The 23,726-nt window shown below is 43.5% G+C and overlaps 8 protein-coding genes across 8 annotated transcripts; 4 read left to right on the plus strand and 4 right to left on the minus strand.

The window, feature by feature from the left end:
• Window positions 1-241: 241 nt before the first annotated feature.
• IL334_003875 (uncharacterized protein) lies at window positions 242-4,663 on the plus strand (the record flags this gene model as incomplete). The annotated part of the gene is made up of 6 exons (XM_062935599.1): window positions 242-1,067; window positions 1,605-2,835; window positions 2,902-3,071; window positions 3,130-3,449; window positions 3,505-3,840; window positions 3,908-4,663. 6 exons carry the CDS (start codon window positions 242-244, stop codon window positions 4,661-4,663), a joined length of 3,639 nt encoding a protein of 1,212 aa, XP_062791650.1.
• Window positions 4,664-5,136: 473 nt separating this feature from the next.
• IL334_003876 (uncharacterized protein) lies at window positions 5,137-5,549 on the minus strand (the record flags this gene model as incomplete). The annotated part of the gene is made up of 2 exons (XM_062935600.1): window positions 5,137-5,317; window positions 5,458-5,549. 2 exons carry the CDS (start codon window positions 5,547-5,549, stop codon window positions 5,137-5,139), a joined length of 273 nt encoding a protein of 90 aa, XP_062791651.1.
• Window positions 5,550-6,262: 713 nt separating this feature from the next.
• IL334_003877 (uncharacterized protein) lies at window positions 6,263-6,690 on the minus strand (the record flags this gene model as incomplete). The annotated part of the gene is made up of 2 exons (XM_062935601.1): window positions 6,263-6,437; window positions 6,551-6,690. The coding sequence occupies 2 exons, from the start codon at window positions 6,688-6,690 to the stop codon at window positions 6,263-6,265; spliced, it is 315 nt and encodes a 104-aa protein (XP_062791652.1).
• Window positions 6,691-7,556: 866 nt separating this feature from the next.
• Window positions 7,557-10,458, plus strand: IL334_003878 (uncharacterized protein; the record flags this gene model as incomplete). The annotated part of the gene is made up of 5 exons (XM_062935602.1): window positions 7,557-7,955; window positions 8,077-8,868; window positions 8,970-9,502; window positions 9,567-9,621; window positions 9,748-10,458. 5 exons carry the CDS (start codon window positions 7,557-7,559, stop codon window positions 10,456-10,458), a joined length of 2,490 nt encoding a protein of 829 aa, XP_062791653.1.
• A 386-nt stretch (window positions 10,459-10,844) lies between these two features.
• IL334_003879 (uncharacterized protein) lies at window positions 10,845-12,256 on the plus strand (the record flags this gene model as incomplete). Its single annotated transcript, XM_062935603.1, has 6 exons — window positions 10,845-10,883; window positions 10,954-11,048; window positions 11,129-11,151; window positions 11,234-11,562; window positions 11,643-11,897; window positions 11,999-12,256. The coding sequence occupies 6 exons, from the start codon at window positions 10,845-10,847 to the stop codon at window positions 12,254-12,256; spliced, it is 999 nt and encodes a 332-aa protein (XP_062791654.1).
• Window positions 12,257-12,516: 260 nt separating this feature from the next.
• On the minus strand, window positions 12,517-14,294 carry IL334_003880 (uncharacterized protein; the record flags this gene model as incomplete). The annotated part of the gene is made up of 5 exons (XM_062935604.1): window positions 12,517-12,890; window positions 12,960-13,065; window positions 13,199-13,780; window positions 13,844-13,986; window positions 14,102-14,294. The coding sequence occupies 5 exons, from the start codon at window positions 14,292-14,294 to the stop codon at window positions 12,517-12,519; spliced, it is 1,398 nt and encodes a 465-aa protein (XP_062791655.1).
• Window positions 14,295-14,593: 299 nt separating this feature from the next.
• On the plus strand, window positions 14,594-19,246 carry IL334_003881 (uncharacterized protein; the record flags this gene model as incomplete). Its single annotated transcript, XM_062935605.1, has 11 exons — window positions 14,594-14,898; window positions 15,000-15,262; window positions 15,389-16,196; window positions 16,271-16,649; window positions 16,710-17,112; window positions 17,178-17,404; window positions 17,462-17,795; window positions 17,852-18,026; window positions 18,084-18,141; window positions 18,197-18,386; window positions 18,441-19,246. The coding sequence occupies 11 exons, from the start codon at window positions 14,594-14,596 to the stop codon at window positions 19,244-19,246; spliced, it is 3,948 nt and encodes a 1,315-aa protein (XP_062791656.1).
• Window positions 19,247-21,505: 2,259 nt separating this feature from the next.
• IL334_003882 (threonine synthase) lies at window positions 21,506-23,664 on the minus strand (the record flags this gene model as incomplete). The annotated part of the gene is made up of 6 exons (XM_062935606.1): window positions 21,506-21,761; window positions 21,897-22,006; window positions 22,097-22,919; window positions 23,017-23,406; window positions 23,499-23,530; window positions 23,599-23,664. 6 exons carry the CDS (start codon window positions 23,662-23,664, stop codon window positions 21,506-21,508), a joined length of 1,677 nt encoding a protein of 558 aa, XP_062791657.1.
• Window positions 23,665-23,726: the final 62 nt, after the last annotated feature.

Genomic DNA, 23,726 nt, shown 5'->3' on the forward strand with positions numbered 1-23,726 from the left:
CTTCTTTTTCCTTTACCCAATTGGTTCTGGCTGCATCTCATCCTCAATCATCTCAACTGAGCTTCGAGAACGAGACGAAAGAGCTTCTCTCTTGTCATCATCACATTAAACCTCTCATCGTCTCTGAACCTACTTTTATCCTATCTCGTCCCTCCTCCTCGTCTCTCTTATTTTCCATTGTTACATCCGAAACTTGAACCTTGACGGACTTCGTCTTCTCCACGAATAAATATTCATCAAAATGCCGGTGCTTGCTCACCTTTTTCCTCCCACCAGGACGGACAAAGAAAAATCACCTCCTTCACCACGACGAAAAAGGAGTGCAGCCGATCTTCGTCGTTTCGTTACAACTTTTCTGCCCAACATGGGCTCTAACAACCAAGTCAATCACAATCCTCATCCATCCTTGAACCTACTTGTTCTACTTCCATCGGCTGCGCATCTACATCAATTACCAGGACCTCCCCCTCGGCCTTCGCCCATCTCCCGAAAATCAAGCTCTGCCGTTAGCTCTCTTCAAAGCATTCCTGCTGGACAACCGACTTCTGGATTAGCAAGCGGAAGAACGAATCAGGGTGAAAATGGTCCAAGTCAAGCTAGTTTAACGAATAGAAGATTGAGCCTTGCAACTGGGATTGGCATAGGTGCAGGTCCAATAAATTATACACCGACAGGCAACGATGCAGATTCCATTTCACCCACTTCCACTCCTGCTCCTCCAACCCCAAACGGCGAGACAGCATCGTCGGAGAGAACATCATCCAGTATTCCTGCTTTTGGCTCGAAATCAGTGTCGTCAACAACACCTTATTCACCGCCAATATCGGGTGTACCTGCATTTGGTACCAGGCGATCCACAGGTACCGGTTCTAGGATATCCAGGAGACGACCTCAGACTGCGACTTCAGGAATAGAATCCAGTATCGCACCCGCTTTGATGGGTATGGGTATGGGTGGAGGTAGATCAAGTTTGGCTGTCCCGGGCGGTATGGCTCATTCCTCAAGGACAAGACCAGGCTGGGAGGCGGATGAAGTTGTTGGAACTTTAAGAGGATGTGGAATGGAAGGTGAGCAGTGATTTCTTTGTTTGCATACGTCAAAATCTTCTTTCTTTTGGTTTGGGTCCAGTTTGGTCAAGGATTGTATGCTGCCGGCGGCACTGTATTTTTGTACATATGTGGATCAGGCACTTGCACTGGGAGGTGTGAGCCTGTGAGTGATGACTTCAAAAGGGAGGAGGACAAGGTGGGGAAGAAGTCATAGCGGGTCATCATTCACACACACACACACATATATATATACACACACAGGGATCAATGCGTTGAATGATCGCCCTTTTCACACCCTCCCCTTTTTCCCCCTTTTATTTTGGGTTCATGGGATTTCTTAAATTAGCGTGGTTTTGCATTGTGCCTGTTTTTCTTCACCACAGTTGAGTAGATCTTCTACCATACATTCTCAAAGGAAGACACGGGTCGATCATCTGGCTTCCAAATTTTCATCCCTTCCTTTTATTGCATCTCTCTTCAGCTCATCTTCTGATCTCATTGGACACAATCTGCTTGTGAACATCCGCTAATCTAAGTCCCAACTCATTCCGACAGTCACTGTCATTAGACACGCTTCTCATCTTCCAGCTCTATTGGATCCATCATCCACATCCACATTCGCAGCGCCATCCATAGCTCGATCATCCGATCCTCATGAACCTCTCACGCAAGTGATCCTCGTTCCACTGAGCGACTCGCCAGCGTTCCCCTCGCTTTCGCTGCTTCTCCAACAAGGCACGACACCCACAGCCGTCTGTTTCCAACAAGATTTGTTAGACAGAGCGAAACGATCAGAAGACGAATGGCTGCCTGGAGCTTTGGACCAGATTCGATCGATATCTCGAATGCGGGAGACTGTCAGCAGACATTCAAACTCAGCTAATTCCAGTGCGACAAGTTTGAATATGCCTGCGGGAGGCACACCGGTGATTATCGCATACTCTGCCAATCCGTCCATCACGCAAGTGGCCATCAACGCTTGTATCAGTGCGGGAGCTACGGGAGTCCTAAAACCACCTTATGAGTTTGATATCGCTGATTTGGTGATGAAGATGGTCACTGCTCATCGAGAAGGAAGATCTTTATCCACGGTAATATCGCCTGGAGACGGCAGAGTTGCATCCCCTCTTTCTCGATCACCTGCGGGAACACCATCAAGCGAAGAGACAACAGTGGTGCTTCCTCCCACGGCTTTGGACATGGGAGCAGAACATGAGGGTGAAAGAGTACTAGGTGCAGCTGTATCAGGTGGACCTACTGCGCATCGTAAATCTTCAAGTGGAAGTTGGAACTCCGAGACAAATCATAGATCTTCAGTCTCAGGTCTAGCTCGAAAACCCTCTGTTCAGAATGCCAATAAAGGTTCAAGTCGACTTTCACCTCTATTAAACGAACCATCTTCTTCTGCAAGTCTCGGTAAATTCACTTTTCAACCTCTCCCATCGGACTTCTCTTTACCTAAACCTTCCCATTTCACTTTCTACAACACCGACTTCAATCTCAGAAGAAGGAGTGTGGACATTGGTGGACTATCATTAGCTCTGAAAAGAGCTTCGTTAGCGTATGAAGAATCATCGAATCAACCTATCGGCACTACCCTGTCACAGATCAAAGAAGGTTATTCTTTCCCTCCTACCACTCCAACCAAGAAATCATCAGGTACTTCAAAATCAGCATTGACGGGTGCAGATGAAGAAGGTGAAGGAACGGAATTAGCAGAATTACTCAGTGCAATGTTCTGTCATTCAATGACAACGATCGAAGTTCAAATGGGTGATTATGAGGCGTGAGTTCATTATATATTTTGGTTGTACAGAAAGGGTGCGCGTAGACTGACGAAAGCAAATTAAAGCCTCTCGGCACCGCTAACTCAGGAACATCGAGAAAAATTGATACATGATCTCTCAACGTGGAACTTCAAGCCGCATAACTTACCAGAAGGCGATTTGTATAGAGTCGCATGTCTGATGTTTGAATGTATATTGAGCTCGGAAGGATTGAAGGAATTACAAATTGAGAGGGGTATGTCGTTTCCACTTTTTTTATGGAAATATGATCATTGACTTTCATTTGTATTAAGACCAAATCAACCGTTTGCTTTTCGCTATTCGAGCAATCTATCACCGACCGAATCCTTATCACAACTATGTTCACGCCATAGACGTACTTCAAGCGACATACATGTTCCTTGTTCAAATCGGTGTTGCACCTCCTTTCTCTTACATGCGAGATTGGACCCCTCAGAAGCCTGCATGGCAAAGATCCGATCAATCTGATAGAGAAATCAGTGTTGGAACTAGAAGAGCAAGAGAAGTGATGAGACCTCAAGATGTTCTCGGTGTCTTGGTAGCCGCTATGGGTCATGATGTTGGACATCCTGGTTTGAGTAATGCTTTCATGGTGAGTTTCGGATAATTCGAGATGTCAACTATCTGTGCTAATATCACATTCTCAGAAAAACGCCAACGTACCTTTATCCCAAGTTTACGAGGATAAATCCGTGCTGGAAAACATGCACTGCATGCTTATTGTCCAATTATTGCGAAAACACGGCTTTGGGTTCCTCATTGAAGGCTCAAAACCTCAATCATCTCATCATCTCGATCAAAAAGGATTCCGAAGGGTGTTGTATTCTTCAGTTTTGGCAACTGATATGAGTCTACATTTCGCCTGGATTCAACGTCTCAAAGATTTCGATGAAACTCTGAGAGAAGGTGAAGTTGGTGAGGATGAATACGATCGAGTTATGATATGTCAAGCTTTGATGAAATGTGCCGACATCAGCAATCCTGTGAGTGAATCGCTCGCTCGAACGTTTCCTAATAATGTCCTTGTACTAACGAGAATCTGGTTGTCAGACTCGACCTATCGATGTTTCTCAATATTGGTCATCTGTTTTACTTGAAGAATGGGCAAAACAGGCATCATTAGAATCAGATCTTGATTTACCTGTCTCGGTGGTCGCATCTGCAGACGCAGCATTACAAGCCAGAGGACAAATTGGATTCATCGATTTATTCACTTTACCTTTATTCGAAGCTGTATCAGAAGCATTACCTGAATTACAGGTTTACGCAGATAGTTGTGCGGATAACAGAGATGTTTGGCAAAGAAGACTTGATCAATTGAATTCTACGACTGAAGAAAACGGAATTGCCGGTTCGAACGTTGGAGGTAGATCAAAAGAAATGATTCAACCTATAGTTGAAGGTGCATCACATGATGAGAGGTTTAAAACACTTTTCCCATTACTATTACCTACTTCTTTGATATCTGGAATGGAGAGTGATTCAACGAATGAAGATCAAGATCAAGATCAAGGAATTGATTCACAACCTACTACACCACCAACGCCGAATACACTAAACATCGACACCAATTCCAACTCCAACTCCAATTCCAATATGCACACAAGTACAAACAGTAATTCAACTGCGCAACAACAATCGCCAGCTGCTAAGGCGATTAGATCAGTGTATAAAGCGAAATTAGGTGATTCAGGTTCAAAAGGTAGATCAACGTCGTCTTCTTGGGCTAGAAGTTTAGCAGAATGGAATGAAGGTAGAAGAATGTCAACTCCTGAAGTTGTAGTTTCACATGGAGATTTTCATTGATCAATTAGTCATCTAATTGATATCTTCGTCTTTCCCATTCTATCTTTGAACATGAAATCATTTTGCAATTATTTCCTAGTTCCATTCTTGGAATTTTCCAATCCCGTTGTACTATTTATCACCAAAGACCGTTTCTACCCCATCATTTCATACCTTTTTGCTTTTTCCTATATATCTTCTAATGTCATATCGCATCAGGAGGGCCTTTTTCTTCATCTCGAAGGTCATACAGTATACACAGCAATATCAATCTCAAAGGAGAATCATTTAGTTTATTTCATCAATTATATACAATCAATACAATGTATCATGTATGGACATGGAAACTGGGTTTTTGATTATCATTTAGCTGCAGGCTGATCAACATCAATTGAGCAAATTCCTGCATATGCATAAGTTACGATATCATGGACTGCTATAACCTCAAAAACTCTCTCGAGCGTAGTATGGCAACGTTATGTAAGCGACGTTGCTTAGTTGTTTCCCTCGGTTCTTGCCTCAGTACCATCAGCTACGGTATTTTCAGTACCGCCATCGGTAGTATCATCTTTGGCAGTTTTAGTTCCAGACCCGTTGCTAGATTGATGCTGGCCATCGGTAGCTGAGTTAGCTGTGTCAGCTGTTCGTGGAGCAGGAGGCAAATTAAGAAGGAAGCTATCACATGCGGTCAGCTCAATTCAGTGGATACAGTAGAGGGATATCCCTCTTCAAAGACCATAACCAACAGTAGAGGGAGGAGAAGGCGGGAAAGTGAACGTACTTTCGCGCATTTTCCAAGGCTTCCCTGCCCTCACCAGGGATGGGGAGGAATAGAACAAAAAGATTCGTTAGCAGAACCGTCAGAACGATCAGGAGGAAAACCTGTAGTGCTGTTATCTTCGGACATTCTGTTATATAGATATAGGGATGGGGAGATAGTTCCAGTTTGGGAAGATGTGAATTTGAATAGTGTGATGAAGAAGAGAAAAAGAATTGAACATATTTATTATGCTCCAGTTCAGCTTTTTATGTGTTGTGAGTCCATGAGGGATACTGCAGTAGCTCGACCTGATGAAAGTCGGGACATCCTTGGAACTAATTCATCCTTTATGCGACATAACAGCTCGAAAATCCTTTCTGGATTATAAAGTGGAGCAAACGCAAAAGGAGAGAAATCCTTTATATACGCTCTCTCGTCTTCTTAGTTTGTATGACTACAGTACTGAGTATGACACTCACAGGAACGATGATCGAAGACATACAAGTCATACGTCACGCGAAAAAAGGATAGGCTATGCCTTCGTACATGTTCATTCTGTCTTTCCCTTTTCTTAATCCATATAATATACTGTAGCACCGAGAACACTTTTATCGGTCTGCTTTGGGTATTACAGGAAGCACAGCTCAATCCGCTTCAGTCCAATTTGAACAATACAGAATGTTCCAGTTTGATTTAACATGGACTCTTGTTTCTTCGCCGCAGCATCTTCCTCTCAAACAAGACCGATTCAGCGTCAATGAGAAGATGGTCTGCATAACTCACTGCACTCATGAGCTATAATCACACTACTAATCACATGTCTGTGGACTGTATAAGCAGTGCATCGTCTGCCCCACTTATTACTTCTCTTCATCAGCTCTCGAATCATCAGCGACATCTTCTGCATGATCGGCAGCTTTACTTCCGTCACCATTGCCATTGCTGGTACCAGCTCCGAGTTCGTTTCTAGTTTGAGTTTGACTATTGGTAGCGGTGTTGGCTGTTTGTGATGGGCGTGACAAGTATGGACGGAAACTATTAACGTCACATTAGCTTGGTACAGGTCCTGTGTCCGTCTGCCCTTCATGTGCGGGTCGGTCTCGAGATTCGTTTGATTGCATGAGGAGAGGAGTAATATCGAAACATACTATCCGCCAGCTATGCAGACATCATTCGGGTTGTTTGTACTTGTAGTCGTTGGCGCGGTTGTATCGGTGTTCCAATTATGACCAAGAAGATTCATAGCGGTAGTGAACACATTGGAACCGCTAGTACTGTTACTAGACATTGTATAAGATGAAGGATAACTCAAGTCGAGATGTATGTGGGATAGTTAGCGAAGAAAAAAGATGCAAACAGAGCGGGAGTGGTCAAGAATACAATAATCGCATCTATAGTCGATTTATTGGGGTGGATTTCGAGTCGATCTAGAAGAAGTCAGGTACAGAATAGACAGGAAGATCCGTTATGAATCGCACTCATCAAGTGACATTGTTTCCATCTCATCGTTCACTCTTCCACTCTCCTCTGGACTTCATTTTTTTCGACGGGTGGGAAGTAGAAGAAATTGAAAGAAAAAGGAAATCGAAGAATCGTGGAATATGGTTTCTTAGCCCTCTTCCAATTAGTCCCTTCATGCATTATATTACCTACTCGTGACAGTGGAGGATTAGGAGAAGAGAGCTCCTTCTCTATCGAAAGCTTTCCAAGTCTCTGGTTATTCGATAGCTTTTCAGTCGAACTATCTCCTCTTGTTGTTTCAGGTTAATGGGATCTCAAGGGTTATTTGCGTGTTTCATGTTTATGTTGAGTGGAGGGTGGTCCGTGCTTGAGTCAATATTCATGGTGTGGAGATCAAAAAGGGCGACGAACCGAACGACTAGGGCGATGAGGAGGGGAACCGATATCGATATTCAAAAGAGAGTAATACTCTTAAGAATCATACTACAACGGTTCATTCGGAAACTTAAGATCGTTCAAAGTTGTACATTTACGAAGCAAGTCGAAGATCGATAGTGTTGAAGCCCGTCACTCCCTGCCTTCATCGCCATCGTTGCTTCGTCGCTGAACTGGCCAAATACAACAATCTGGGTGTGCTGCACTATATATACCCTAGTTATATTTCAATTCGCTGATGATAACCTCGCAGTCATCATGTCATACTATCAACCTAATCAATCATCCCGATCGGATCAAAATTCTGTCTACGCCAACCCTCACCTGCCTCAGCAGCAAGGTCCACAACCACGTTCCAGACCTCAGTCGACTATTCACCACTATCAATCCCAAATAAGTCACCAAGCTCCCCTACCGCCCCCTAGACCAGCTTCAGCTTACATGGCTCCTTTTCCACGACAACGGCAAGTCAGCGATGAACCCACATATCGACCTCCTTACCCTTCGATTGTCCCACAGCGATCCAGTCAGCTCATACCTCCATTCCAACAACAGACACGACATACTCTACCGTTATCTAATGCACTACCACCTAGATCGACCTCATTAAGTGGTCCGATACTTGAAAGTGCAGGATATCACCATGAAAACAATATGGTGAGTGAATGTCTCAAAACTGAATTGAACATCGCGTGGAGACAATTATTCCCATTCAGCCTCCCATATATGTGTCCGATATGCATGTGAGCTGTAATGAACCTTCCTGACCTATCTTCAGACATATGCTAGTACTGTGACAGACACACATACATTCTACCAATCTCCGACACCAGTGAACAGTCTTCCCAACTACGAAGAACGGGTTGATGTTGACGACAATCGAGTTTCCCTTCCATCAATACACGATCCTTCTTCCATAGCTGCACCATTCTCCTCACTCTCTATGGGGACTGGTACTCTTACTGATACACCCTTCACTACACATTCACAGGAAATGCAACATCAGTCATACCCATCATCTTCCTCATCTTCACTGTCATCAGCATCGACAGCCACCGAACCACCTCGCACAATCCTTTTACCCACAATCGAATCAATTCAAGATAGGGTCTTAACCTTAGATACCGCAGAAGATATTGATCAGATAACTTGGGCTCAAGATGTATTACGATTAGTCGATAGACACTTAACACCCAGCGGAGGAGGTGGACCAACAGATTTTACACATCCAGATGCACCACCACCAAATACATCAAAATTACCTCCTGCATTGAAAGATCTATTGGAAAATGCCGTACCTATGATTATAGTGATTTCAACTTCGACAAATACGAAAGCATCAGCTTTAGCTTGTTACCTCAAAGCGAAAATGTTGTCGTCGGGTTTATGTAATGATATATTACCTAAAAACCCTAGACAAGCCTTCAAGGATTTCGAAAATGCAGCTAGAAATGGTGAAATTAGAGGCTGGTTTAGGTTAGGAAGAGATTATGAAGGTGTAAATGATCTTTCAAGAGCGAAAGATTGTTATGAACGTGGAGTGAAAAGAGGTGACTGTGAATGTACTTATGTGAGTGATTCTCGCAGCTGGATTAAGTTCGCGTTAGAAAAGAATGGAGATGGATCCGAAGCTTTGAAAGCAAGATCGTAGCTTATGCCTGCATACATCAGCGAATGGGTATGGCACACCTTTTAGGACAATTGAAACTTCCTATTAATCCATCAATGGCATTATCACTCCTCCAACAAGCATCTGAAATATCAACCATTGATTTCCCTCAACCATCGTATGTGTATGGTATGCTTCTTGCAGGCGAATTACAAGTACCCACAGAAATTCCTTCAAGTTTAGTCTTACCCCCAACATCGATACCTTCAGATCTCCTATATACCCAGTGGAGCACAGCTAGAGATGCGATTGAAAGAGCTGCATATCTATCTTATCCACCCGCACAATATAAAGCTGGACATCTGTACGAACATGCTTCTCTTGGTACATCGTATGACCCTTTAGTAAGCGTCAATTGGTATACCTACGCGAGTAAAAATGGTGAAACAGAAGCGGATATGGCTTTGAGTAAATGGTTTTTATGTGGTGCAGAAGGTCATTTTCCAAAAAATGAAAACTTAGCTAAAACCTTTGCTGAAAAAGCTGCTAGAAAAAATCACCCTAATGGTTGTTTCGCATTAGGGTATTATTACGAGTAAGTTGCAGATGCCATCAACCAGATTATGACGATAAACCTGATAGTACATGTTATTCGATAGATTGGGTGTAGGTGGAAGGCAAGACCTCGACCAAGCTAGAAAATGGTATCACAAAGTGAGTGGATCGTTTCAACATTGACTGGCTTTGTTCAATTACTCCCCGGATCTCGATATTGGTCTTGTTCCACCCTCGTTTTTGCGTTGTTTTCCTTTAGCTGATCATCTCTTCCAATTTGGTCAGGCTGCTTCCCTCGGAAATGCCGATGCTCCTCTCCGTCTCTCTGCTTTGTCTGCACCAATACCCACATCGATTTCAATGGCAGAGCATGAAACTCGACTGAACGATACGTTAGTCCGAAAGCGAACACAAGCTAAGATCCGATCCGATCGGCAATCGACTTCTCGTCCTACTCGTCGTATAGTTCCACCTCAACCATTACCAACACAAGCTTTCCCACATCCTCAGGGCTACAGCTCTCCTAGACCTCAAGAATGGGATAAAGCACATCCACAGATCACCATGCACATGCCGATGCCGATAACGATGCCGATGCCAATGTCTCCAACGCCAATGTCGCCTGCCCCAAAAGTAGGAGAACTCATGTCACCCAATCCTAATTCTGCATATGGAATCTCTACTTCCACTTCAAATACGTTTCCAAGACCTCCAATTCCTCATCAATCATTTAATCGCCCTACTGCAACCCAAGAAAACCAAACTTTCCCAAGAAGACAACAAGGTCAATCAATAGGTAGGATAGACGAGAATGGTAGGAGACCTTCCGCAGTGTCTTCCAGTACTTCTCTCAGTGATTTACCCATACCTGAAGAAAGGAGGAATTCGGCACCAGCACCTCCACCTGTACAGGGATCAAAGAAAGAAGCGAAGACTTTTGCCGAAATGGGTTTTCAGAGTAAACCTGTGGAAGAAGATGGTTGTTCCATCATGTGATATCAGCTGCTCAAAACTTATACTGAGGATGATAAGATTGCGCAATGTTGAGTCACACGTTCGAATAGAGCTGCTGTATATGAAAGATGTAAAATGAGTAATCTGGCATCATGAACTGAGGGAGCTGTCTCTATCGATGATTGATTATCAATCGTTTCGTTATCTTTCTGTAGCATCACGTCATTACATCGGCCCGGTCCGTCGTTCATGAGACGTCGACCTTACTCATTATAAATCACACCAAATATGATGAATCAGCACATCATCTCTCGTTCGTAACGATTCATCAGTCATCGGCTCAATTGGGTTATACACACTTATATAACCGAATGTCCCTCTCTTCCACTTTCAAAAGATCCATATCATCATTGAATACAATCAGAAGAATGTCAACCCAAATTCCCAAAACGATCAAAGCTATCCAGGTGATTTACCAACCATTCCGATATATGATTTATCAGGTCACTGACCCTCTGTGGTTTGGGCTGGATATAGGTCGATAAAGCCGGTGGACCAGAAGTCAACGTATTGAGAGAGATCCCCACGCCATCTCCTGGAGAGAATGAAGTCTTAATCAAAGTTCAATGGACGTGAGTTGGGAGGTTGGACTGTATTAATGAATGGATCGTTTGAGCTTGAGCTGATATTGGATTCTTTTTGAATCTTTTAGTGGTGTCAATTACATTGATAACTGTACGTGAAGAGTTCTCTGACCCGATTCCTTGTACTCTCGAGGAAGAGTGAGATATCGACTGATATGTTTGATGAAATATAGATTTCCGAACTGGATTATATCCCGTAACGTATCCTTATACAGTAGGATCAGATGCAGTTGGAACATTGATATCTGCACCTAAAGATTATCCAATCAAAGAAGGCTCTAAAGTATTCACTACTGCCGGAAAAGCATTTGCGGAATACTTGGTCGCTCCAACTGATAGAGTAGCTGTTCTACCTGATGATATAGATCCTAAGGATGGTGTATCACTTGGTGTTCAAGGATTAACTGCGTTATATCTACTCAAAGAGAGTTATCAAGTTAAGAAAGGTGATTGGGTTTTGATCAGAGCTGCGGCAGGCGGTGTTGGGCTGATCTTCATTCAGGTGAGTACGCGTGTAAAACCTATCCAACCCGTTATTCCTCTATTTATACCTCCTAAAATTGATTACTATGCCATGTTTAGATCGCGAAATACCTAGGAGTAAACGTTATAGGTACCGTATCGTCTGAATCAAAAGCAGAACTAGTGAAAAAGAATGGTGCAGATCATGTATTACTTTCAACAGATTCATCAGAATCAAACATCAAGAAGATATTGGACATAACAGGTGGTGAAGGTGTTCATGCAGTTTACGATGGTGTTGGAAAAGATACATGGGATGAAAATTTCGAGATTATTAGAAGAAAAGGTACTATCGTGACTTTCGGTAATGCTTCTGTGAGTCGCTCGCGATCTTTCTGATCCTATCCTTCTCCTTCTTTCGTAGCACGGCAGTGAGAAGGAAATTAGACTGAACAGTTTTGCTTTGTGAATTATAGGGCCCACCACCTGCTTTTTCGCCTTTGAAACTATCAGCAAAAGCACTCAAGGTAACAAGACCGACTTTGCACGCCGTCGTTAAGACTCAGGAAGAATGGGATGAATATACATCTGAATTGATCGATATCTCCAAAAAAGGTAATATCAATTATGCAGTTCACAAGGTATACGATTTCACCGCCGAAGATGTAGCTCAAGCTCAAAGAGATATCTCGGGTAGAGGAACCACTGGAAAGTTGTTGATCAAAATAGATTAAGTGTACTTTTAAGAAGATGAAACAAGAAAACGAGACGGAAATGAGAATGGAAGACCTGTGGATCGAAGAGGGAATCAATAAACAGAGTGAGATTCAAGGAAATCCTCCCAATTCACTACGATAAAAAAAGTTCAAATTCCGAATTTAGAATAAAAGTAAAGAACTTCATCTGTTAAAATAACATTCATGCAAATCAGGTTTTCTGATCGAATTTCATCTATATTGTACAGACATACATGCGTATAATACCCTTATCATGTTCATTCTATCCATGCGGATACACCGAAACTTGCTGCACTACCAATTGCTAAACCAGCTACTAAACAGAAACTAGCCAAAGTTCCAGCTACATCCCTTTCGTCTTCTTCTATCCTCTTGTTGAATTCAGGAGATGACGCTACGATCATACACAATGAACCAATATAACCGTTTGACATGCCCAACGTGAGGATGACAAGGAGGTATATCAAATCGGAATTGAATATCGGAGGTGATGATCGAGGTGTCGTATTGCATAGGAAGAGGAGCGGTATGAAGAGTGTTCGAGAAAGTGATAAGAGGAGTATACGAGGTGGTGAGGTTGTGAACATGAAGTGAATCGAAGGAAGATATGTTCGACCGATATAATCGCCCACTAGATAAGATCACAGAAATTAGCAAGGAATGCAGTGCCATTCCAGAGTCATACGTTGAATTAACCTACCGTTGAATATCAAGAAATGGAGAGGTATGAATATGTCTGGTTGCAATAATCTGGGCGTGGGTTGATGGGTTGACAGTATTGTTGTTGTGACAGGTGGGAAGATAGACTAAGGCGGAAAGTCATCAGCTTGAAGTACTATCATCGGTGCAAGGGATCAGGAAGAGGTAGAATGAGGTCCTCTTGGTATCTTGACGCTGATTCCCAGTGGTTCGGGGCTACGAGGGTGAAAGCTCACTCACCAGAGTGACAATGAATACCCAAGCAACAGCAATCATCAATAACATATTCTTCTTGAATACCTTATAAGTCAGCCCTTTCTTTTCTTCTCCATCATAATCTGCATTTCCATTCGTATTCGTTGAAGTTGATATTGATGTATACTCCGAATGTGAAAGTAAGTATCGGTGAGCTACTAAACAAGCTAGAGAACCTATTGAACCTAAAGCCCATAATCCCACGCCAGCTAAAGTAGACGCTTTTGTCACTTGTTCATCGCCATCTCCAGGTAGAGTTGTTTGTTGATGTGAAGATGAGATCATAGCTAAGACCAGTTGGACTAGAGATACTAATACTGCAATTCCACCTTGACCTGACATGACACCTAAAATCTCTTTTGATCCCCATAATGAAGCTAAAGCGAATACACCAGATTGTAGATACGCAGTTGAGATTGAAAGTATGGTTGTTGTACCCATAAGTACTGGGAAAAGGGTTGAAGGTGACAAGTTAGGCAAAACCATAGGTAACAACGGGAACGATAAGATCAAAGATGTGATGAGAAGTAGTATGAGTGACCAATGTATTCGTTTTGAAGGTGAGGACTGTGCGTAAATACATATGAATCAATGTAATCTAGCTGCAGAAGTGAGAAGTGGAATACTCACTTTTCCAACATTTCTCTGGGCCAATCCGAGGAAGAACAGATTTCCAAAACAGTATGAAGAAGATATATAACTAGCCAGACTTGATCTAACCGTCGAATCGGGAGGGAAGAAAGATATCAAAAGTGGGATTGTACATAGTAGCGCTACCGATCCATAATTCATTGAATATGATCAGCTTCATTATCTTACATAGCATCGATCAAAGCAGGTTTGCCAAGAAAGGTAAGCACTGGATGGCGCCAGAGCATATACACTCACCATTCCAGCTCAACAATACCCCTGCACCCAACACCCAAAAAGCAAAGTAGACTTTCGGTTCATGCCGAAGATCTTTCATTGAATCTCGATGAGAAGAAGCGTCATCCCCTACCGAAAGAGGTTCGTACTCCCCTGCATTAGGTCTTGTCTCATCGCTGGGACCAGTCAAAAACAATCTCAGTGATCTGAACATGATGATCTATGCTCTTGATGACGATGTTTTGAGTTGTCTCCGAATGATATGATGAAAATGACACGTAGAGTGAGATGAATGTTCTGATCATGAAACGCGGGTTTGATTGGAAGTGACAACCACGTAACATTAAAATCACCATGAACATTTCGAACAAATTACTCGCACATCATCCCACTATTGAGTTACCTACTTGCCATTTCCCCGGTTCCTATTTCCTATTTCAACTCCTCATAGATATATCAAAAGTCATAATCATCTTGAACATATCTTGATCGGTCTGCCATAGCCATATCAAAATGGCGGACTCTCCATCTTCGCAAATACCTGCAGAAGCTGGGAGTAGTATCAATGTCGATAACCCCATAAAACCATCTCACTTATCACCTTCCGCCGTTAATTCGGCACCGATACAAAACCAAGCTGAATCTTCCGCTCAAGCTCAAAGTCAAGAACAATCAGCGCCTACGGCTTATACTCCCGTGTCATCAGAAGTGGTCCCTCAGTTCGCACCATATGTTCCTAATGCAAATGGTAATGGAAGAAGAAGTAGTACTGGTCCTGGCGCGGTCAAGAGTGTTAATGGACAACATAGAAGTGTGGGGTAAGTCAAAATCAAGAAATGGGAACAATGACCCTTTTCCTTTGCGAATCGATCATGATTACCATTCAGTATGACGGAAGTTGACTGAAATGAATGTACAGCCCCGAATTGTCGACTCCCTCAAAACTAGCTCAAGCTTCAGGAGGGTCATTCGTCCCGACCGGTGAACCTCCATATATACCACCTCCAGATATAGTGTATCCGCCCGAAAGAATACCAAACCCATTCTGGGGAGATATGTCCCCTCAGCCTATCATAGAAAATTTCCCTGCGAACACACTGTACAGACCTCAATACTTGCCGTCGGATATAGATGATAGACTGGATAAGAGGAGTGTTTGGATAGGGGTGGAAAAGGATTCTGGTGAGTGCAAATATCCGGATCCACGGCGATCCATTTTGAAGTCGACGCCTTTGTATAGAACAGAAACAGAAATCTCAATGATTCGACGATAAGCTGTTCATAATACTGACTTTTCGATCATCATAGCCCGCGCTGTTTACTTTCTGCCGCCGACCTGCCAATGTTGCAAGAATCCTGCAGTCGCTCAACATTGTGATCGAGGCTGGCCAAAATGCGCTCGTTGTATAAGTCGAGGTGTAACATGTATCCCTGGCAAAGCATGGGGTATGATGCGACCTAAAGGAAAACGACGGAATCTGAAAGCTGAAGCTTCGAAACCCAAAACAATTGCCAACAAGGTGTCAAGCACCGCAAGAGCTCGTCCGCCTGCACCTACCACCGCTTCAACATTGGGCGCAGGTGGATTTTCTTCGGCGGAAAAGGGGAAAGGTAAAGCTACGGAACTACCTTATGTCGCTCCTCCACAACTTCCCGCTCTTCCCAACGAAGCCCGTTATCCCTCTACAAGTCTTGAAACTCAAATACCTTTCGATGAAATATCGAGCACGAGAAAACGAAGGTTGTCTTCGGCCGCAGAAGCAGATACGAAGCGAACGAGACGCAAATCAAATCGAGATTCCATAGGTCCTTTACCTTCTTCTTCAAACCTTCCTATGACACTAATGGATCAAGCTTACTTCTCGAGATTGGAAGTCAACGCCAGGAGACCACCTTTGAGCGACATGAATGGTCCCTGTCCTGTCTGGGCAAAAAGTAGAAGAGCATTACAAGTCGCAGCAGAATATCTTCGTGAACCGAAGAAGACCGCTGGGGCCAGTGTAGAAATTGGTGTAGGAGGAATTGCCAGAGGTGTTATACTGGAAGGAAAGGTTATTGGAGCACAAGGTGTATTCTGGGGTAAAGGCAGAGAGGCAGGTACCATCGTTACCGCAATGTAGGTCCTGTCTCGAGCATTACACTGTGACATCTTTCTGAGATCAGACTTGCTGATTTACATGTGATATCTAGTGGGCATCCTCGACGACAACAATTTGTTCGACATCTAATGACCGATGATTCTCGAGAAGCGAGCCCTCAACCCACTGAACATTCCACTGAACCCTTCCCCCGTTCGTCTACGCCTCCACTTAATATTCTGTCCACCGTCTACCGCGTGAAGTCATTTGCTTTATCCGCGGTCAACGCATCAGAGCGATTCTGGGCCGAGAGTAAACCTGTCTCCCTGGAGCCTACACCGAATGAATCCCCTGAAGTAGCTGCACTATTGATGGCACAAAGGGCCAGAACACCTGTCGCACTCGCCATCGCTCAGGATTATGATGCAGTACCTTTCAAGGTCCCTAGACCGCTCATAGTCTTGGGCTGGTTCTGGATAGCAGATGCATGGGTACGTACAGTTAATCTATATAATGTAGTAACATGAGCTGATCATACAAAATCTCTTCAGCTCGAACCTGTCATGCCGGATCTCGAACTATTCACACTTCCTCAGAGAGCACCATCTGGGCCTCCTGAAAGAGTCATATGGAAATTCAGATTTGAATGGTGTACCGGACGAAATCAGGATGTACCATGGTGGAGTTCTTCGCTTGAACCTAATCGACCTGTACCCAACCCCTTCCAGCCTCAACAACCTATCGGAGATCATGAATGGACTGTCAGTGGACCAAGTCATACTGGCCCGACGACTGTCTCGCCTCCTTCGCGGGAAGAAGAGATGAGATGCGATCGTAGAGTCAAGCATATATGCGAGAACTGCCACTATATTTCTACGAGAGTATATGTCTACGGAGATATCTGTCTGAACGAAGGTTGTCCATGGTTCTTCGGGGACACTTCGAGTGTATTAAGTAAGTTTTATCGTGCAATTCTCGGTATTTTCGTATGATTTCTGACGTTCCTACTAAAATCGTAGATCGTATCGGACCTCTGTCAAATCGACCAGCTCCGCTTCAACCTAAAGCGCGCATCTTACCAGAAACACTACGTCTCGAGCTTCGACCTGCCGAACCCTCTGGTATAAGTCATGAAACCACACAAGCAGATGTTGGAAGGGATTTCTGGAGAGGCTGGGTATGCAAGAAATGCGGCTTAGCGCAGGAAAGATATAAATGGGTAGGATGGTGCTGTGAAGCTTGTGGAGTAAGCTCGAAGAACCTGACCTCAGACATATAGACTTTAATACTGATAATGACGCAGCACTCGATTCAACCACCGCGACGTATCTACACCGCTGAAGATCTGCGGCGCCCTTCACGTCCGGTATGTGTTTCCTCACGTCAAGATGACGGTTATGCTTCTTTCCCGTACAGGGTCGATCGCTCATGGTCACTCTTTGATAACAACATAAAGGTTATCAAGCATTCTCTCGATTCTTCTTTGTTTGGAGCAGGGAATGAAGTGCATCATGTCCTAGCGCATGAAGGAAACGATGTCAATAAGATCGCTGGTGCTATTTTTAAGGGTTTACAATCACAGGCAGAGAATGAGCTGCCTTTAAGGCGATTTGCAATCTCTCCAACGAGTAGAAAACGTGAGTTGTCGCCCCCAGAATGTAGAACACTCGCTGATCATGGTGAAATCATCCAGCCGTGGACATATTTTTATCACCTTTCTACACCTATTTATGTGGATCAGACTCAACCCCTCTGCCTGCATTTCCTACCAACCGATCAATCCATTGGCAAAATGTCCCTCCGATATGTTTAGAAGCAATCGATCTGATCAATGAAAGAGCTGGAAAGATGTTCTCGGAGCAATCAGAGTAAGTGGCTTTTGGGAACATATGCGTTAATCGACACTGAGCTTACAATTCATGTAGATTCGGTAGCCTGCTGATAGCTGCCAATCCGCCTAACCTGCCTAATAGTCTCACACCGGTGTGTCAATCCATGATAGAAAGAGTATATGCAGTTGCTGATAATCATTATCTAGAAACTGGTCGTGGAATCACATGCTTACATGGCGCTTCTCTTCTTGGGGTCCGACGGTACCATCCGTGTCAAGCCATATAGTGGGAAAGGGAAACAAGGGGAAATAACAGTACAGCATGGAGACGTGATAGGGATCAAAGGCGGCGAAGAAGGAATCGAAGTTTCCATGAAGATGGACAACTTCGGGTTTTGTAAGTTATCACCCTTTCATCACTGCGGAACCTTGCTGAATGATCTGTTCTTAGTCTGCATTGCTCGTCATAATCGTCCAGCCGAACTCCTGCCTCCACAAACTGCAACGTCCGATTCCCGCTTTTCTTCTGATAGTTTCCCACTTCACCTGCGTAGCGATTCCCATCCTTCATCATCGATAGAACCGCTATCAGCTACCTTTGCAACTTTCCAGGAAACCTTCCAAAATTCATCATCCAATGACCATCAAACCAGTCCTCAAGCTGTTTTTGAAGCAGCTTCTCAACACCATAATACACCTTTATTCGGACCAAAAAAGTCACGTCCTCGAGCTTCTGTAGTACCTCCTCCACCTAAGAATGTCAAGCCAGATGAGATGCCATTAGATGATTGGTATATCGGTGGATATCCATTAAGTGATAATCAACCTTTGAGGGTATTCCCGCCCTACCGCCCTCGACCCCCATCAAAGGAAGATGACGACCAAACCGATAAAGATAAGAAATCAATGATATTCTTAGATGAAATGCCTTCATATAATCAAATCGATCCACCACCGTTATCACCTTTACCGGGATATGACGATCTAGAACCTGAACCACCCGTTCCAGTCCCTATTCCTGCTGTCCAAAGTCAGAATAAAAAAGCTACTCCGTCAAATAAGAGAGCTAAACCTACTCCAATTAGCACGCCGACGACGAGTGGGAGGAAGAAGGGACCTAGAGCTAGCCTTAGTGCGACCCCAGTAGGAAGCGTTATCGATCCTGAAGAAGGTACTCCCAGTGTTAAAAGTTCAGGAACCACAAGTGCAAGAGGTGGTAAAAAGCCCAGAGCGAAAGGACGAAAATCTCTGGTATAAGGAGATGCTGGATTGTGTCTTGTTACGTGGCTCAATCAGCTTGTGAAAGTTTATCTTGTCAAAGAAGATGCTTGTGTCTTTCGTTTTATGTCCACCGCGCATAAACTTCTCTACAGTATCGTAAAATCTTGCTTTATGCAACCTCTCGACGAATTGAACGGCAAGTGAGGGTCGAAAGGAGTTCACTGAGCTGAAAGGATGCTTGATCCATATGAACTTCTGATGTCAAATACATTGATATACTGTATAAGCCAGAGTCTGTCTACCCATGATCGTTCCTTTTCCCTTACTGCACTTCACTGACTCACAATTTGCCACGTCTTCTTTGTCGAAAGCGACACATCATCAGCGTATCACTTTGTCTTGTAATGTCTATCGACGATACTCAAGAGGGAGACTTACATTCCGAAACTCATGTTACTGAGACTTCAAAGCCTGAGTCAAGGCATAAATCGTGGAAGAAATTGGGTGCTCTCATTAAAAGCGCTCTGTCGATTGGGACCAACTCAGCTCAGCGTCGTTGTACACGTAATAAAACCCGAATTTTCGCCGGTACAGCTCAGCTGAACGAGGATGGGACTGCAGTGATAAGTATCCCACAATCGGTTCTGCCTGCGACCAATAACAATCACGATGCATCAAGTGATATTCATAGGTGAGCTGTCATCCGGATTAACGCTAAGGCAACATTGAGCTGAAAGTGGCAAATCTGAAATACAGTAGCGGAAATTTCACAGGCGGTAGTCAAAGTGCTGCGACGACGTCCGTTCCCATCGAGGAAGCCACTAAGTAGAGGGGCAGATGACCTCAAGAGCTATTTCTTGCATTGTCGTATATATGAGTCGTGATGAAAGGATCGTAACGTGATGGAGCAGGTCTCAGACGTCATCTTTTCAAAAGGCGCTTCATATGCATGTCGAGGATGGCAATTCTGCTCTTATCGATTTGAGAATTTCAAAGGTGTTGCGAGGACTGTAACCTTTGGTCGCATAAAGGTGTGAGAGTATCTTCACGCCTATTAAGCTTGAACAGAGTTGATCAACAGATCGAGTATGGTATGTGCTGACGTCAATTTGAGAACTCGTCTTTTCTTTTTCCTACTTTGTAGTTCAGCGCCTTCCAAATCATCACGTCACATCGTATAAGCGCTATGAATGGACTGTGAAAGGATCTGTCTGTGAAGACAAGTACAGCGTTTGAATTTTGGGTCAAAGGAGCCATGGAAGACGCTACAATTGATTTATAATTACAACCAAACCACATTAACCCCTTGCGAATGATCAATCCCAAGTCCAACCATCATGGCATGGACTTCGCCAATAGTGTACAGTACTCGATCTTGACCTTGTGAGTGAAAGCCAATTATCGTGAACAGAGTGTCATGACAATCGAAAGCACTGAAAGTGGAACTTCGAGTTTCTTGTGGACCAACAACGAAGATGCCAGTTCGTCGTTCGTTGTCGGTGAAAGTGAAGGAGAGTGTACAGAGCGGGCGGTCAGAATGAAAAGAGATAAGCGAAGAGTCATTCGATGATGGTGATCTTGATGTGTTCCATGCCGAAACGTCCTTATACTCAGAAGCATCTTGACACCATCTTATATCGAGGAACACTAGTCAGAAGTCCCATATTTTCGTAAGCGCAATGAGGTACTTCTATGAGTAACTAGCAAGTAAATGGCATCATTTTCTAATCTCATTGTATCGGATTAAAGGAAATGAATCCCCGTCTGAATGATGGCTATATCTATCCGTGCACAACAATTGTGGTGCCGTTTTCGAGCTTCATCCGGAGAACAAGATGACCGAGGCAGAAAGACTTCCTTTCGAAAGAGAATCGACAAGCACCAATCTGTGAAAGCACAAACGCGAACTACAGGAAGTCCCAGAACAGTAGCTTCCTCTCTTCTCATCTTATATTTACGGTATTTCTTGCGGTATACGATGGTTTGCGTGGAAGCCGATACAGTTTAAGTAGTACCATGTATATATGGAAAAGATTACAGAACAAGCTGTGCAATGGGGTATGCAGCTTGACCCTATGTGACTCTTAGGCTGAGGATACCGCAGAAATAATGTTCGTGCACAGACATACCCGTTATACAGTAGGAATAGATTCGCCACATACCAGAAATCAAAATCACAACACTGTATGATGTGTATCAGGTTACGAATGTCTCATGTTTCAAATCATGTGATGCATTGCATTGCCCTTCCTAGTGATCTTACAATTTTCATCTTCCTCTGGTCATGCCGTGCGTTTAGATAGATCCCTTGCCTTCTCCAGGGACGACCTTTTCACCTTTTTTGACTCGTTCGATCAATGCTCTTACGCCTTCTTCACCCTTAACTTTATGTACTCTCTTTTCGAGACTTTCAAGCTTCTTCAATTCCTCAGGTAGAACTGTTGATCTGAAGTTGAAGTCTGGGAATTGTTCGGAATTGAGTGCGAGTTCTACTGCAGAGGAGAATTTAGCCGGGTGTGCTGTTGAAAGTGTTATCCAGTATGAGTTGGGGCTATAGAGACATAGAGTCAGCAACATACACATGTGGATTTCGGGATGAGGTGACTGTGTCAATCGTGATAAATAGAGAGATTACGTGTATGAAGGACGGTTTATGCTCCTTCAATCGTGAAGTTGAGTGACTCACGCCTTCTTCTGAGATCGCTCAGTAGCTGCTAAACCGACAGCGGTATGAGGATCAACGACATAAGGACCGTATTGTGAGAGTTTGTAGTATTTTCTGATTTCAGCGAGAGTCTAAATGTGGATGACACGCAAAAGCACGATCAGCTGAAAAGTTCGGCGCGGGTAACATTCCGATACGGGGTATGGCAGCAATCAACTGACCTGATCATCGGAAACTCTTTCCGACCAGAAATCATTTCCGGCAGCTTGTTTAACTTTTTCACCCAAATCGACTTTTCCATTCTTTTTCAATTCACTCATCCATCCATTCAACTTATCCTGAGCTTTTGCTCTATTCTCCTCTTCGCTTCCTGTAGATTCGTTCGTTTCCAAAGCAAGGTAATATAGTAGTCTTTCAAAGTTACTTGATAAGAGGATATCCATTGCTGGTGAATGAGTGGCTTTGACTGAACTTGCAGAAGATGGAGTAGCTTGTTGACCATCTGAAGAACCGTTTACAGCAGCTGTTTCAGGAGCTTGATCTTGATTTTGATCTTTGATATCATCGACTTCTTCAGCTTCGTATCTACCTGTTCTGAAGAATCTTTCTAAAATATCATTTTCATTTGTGGCAACGACTAAATGATCCATTGGTAAACCTAATTTCTTAGCGAACCAACCTGCCAATATATCACCGAAATTACCAGTTGGCACTGAGAATTGGATTCTTGATCCTTGTTCTCTTGCTTCTTTCGGTAATTGGAAATAAGCAGAAAAGTAATACACTATCTGAGCTAATATTCTTGCCCAATTGATCGAGTTGATAGCACCCAATCTATGCGCTGAATTGAATTCTTTATCAGAGAATAAAGTTTTCACTATAGATTGACAAGTATCGAAATCTGAATCTTGAACTGCAACGCAATAGACATTCTCATCTGGGACCGTGGCCATTTGGGCTTCTTGAATGGGTGAAACTCTTCCGTCAGGATAGAGGATGAATATTGTGATTGAAGGTTTTGACCGAAGACCATAGATAGCGGCTCTATGATGTACGAAATGAGCGAGGATTAGCGAAAATCCCCTTGTGATGATACTCATTACGAGTAACAAGGGACTCTAAGGGAGAGGAACAAACTTACGATCCAGTATCACCACTAGTAGCACCTACAACAGTCAATTGTTCTCTTTCCTCTTTTCCATCTTTTTCCAAAACGCCATTCCTTCTTTCCAAGAAATACCTAAACAACTCTCCCAAGAATTGTAGAGCTACATCTTTAAAAGCCCATGTTGGACCATGCCATAATTCCATTACCCATTCTTTCTCCCCTGTTTGTCTCAGAGGGGTTGTTGATGGATCTCGGAACGACGAATATGCTGTATTGATAATTTCTTTCAAGTCTGTTGAAGGTATGACGGATGTTGGGATGAATAATGATAATATCTCTTTAGATAATTCGGGGAACGATAATGATGCCCATTTGGTTTGCCAATCCTCAGGTAAAGAAGGTATATGTGTAGGGATGTAAAGACTATTTGACAAAAGAGAAATCAAATCCAGTCAGCCCATACGCTGAATCCTTTCCCAAAAATAGTCTCATAAAACCGCAAAGGTATCACTTACCCTCCATTTGGCGCTAATCCAGTCAAGACGGCCTGAACATGGACTTAAAGATCAGCATACTCAAAAGTTGAAACTGGTTCAAAAAGGAATGAACGCTTACATCTTCGAAAGAAAGTGTCTCACTACCACCTCGAGTGGAGAAATATCTCATTTCAGGTTGTGTCATTGTGTGTTTCTTTGCGAGCTCAGCAGTATGCGATGGGTCGTGGTGATGTCTTTGCTGGATTC

The sequence above is a fragment of the Kwoniella shivajii genome, chromosome 5 (assembly GCF_035658355.1).
Source record: "Kwoniella shivajii chromosome 5, complete sequence".
NCBI lineage: Eukaryota > Fungi > Basidiomycota > Tremellomycetes > Tremellales > Cryptococcaceae > Kwoniella > Kwoniella shivajii.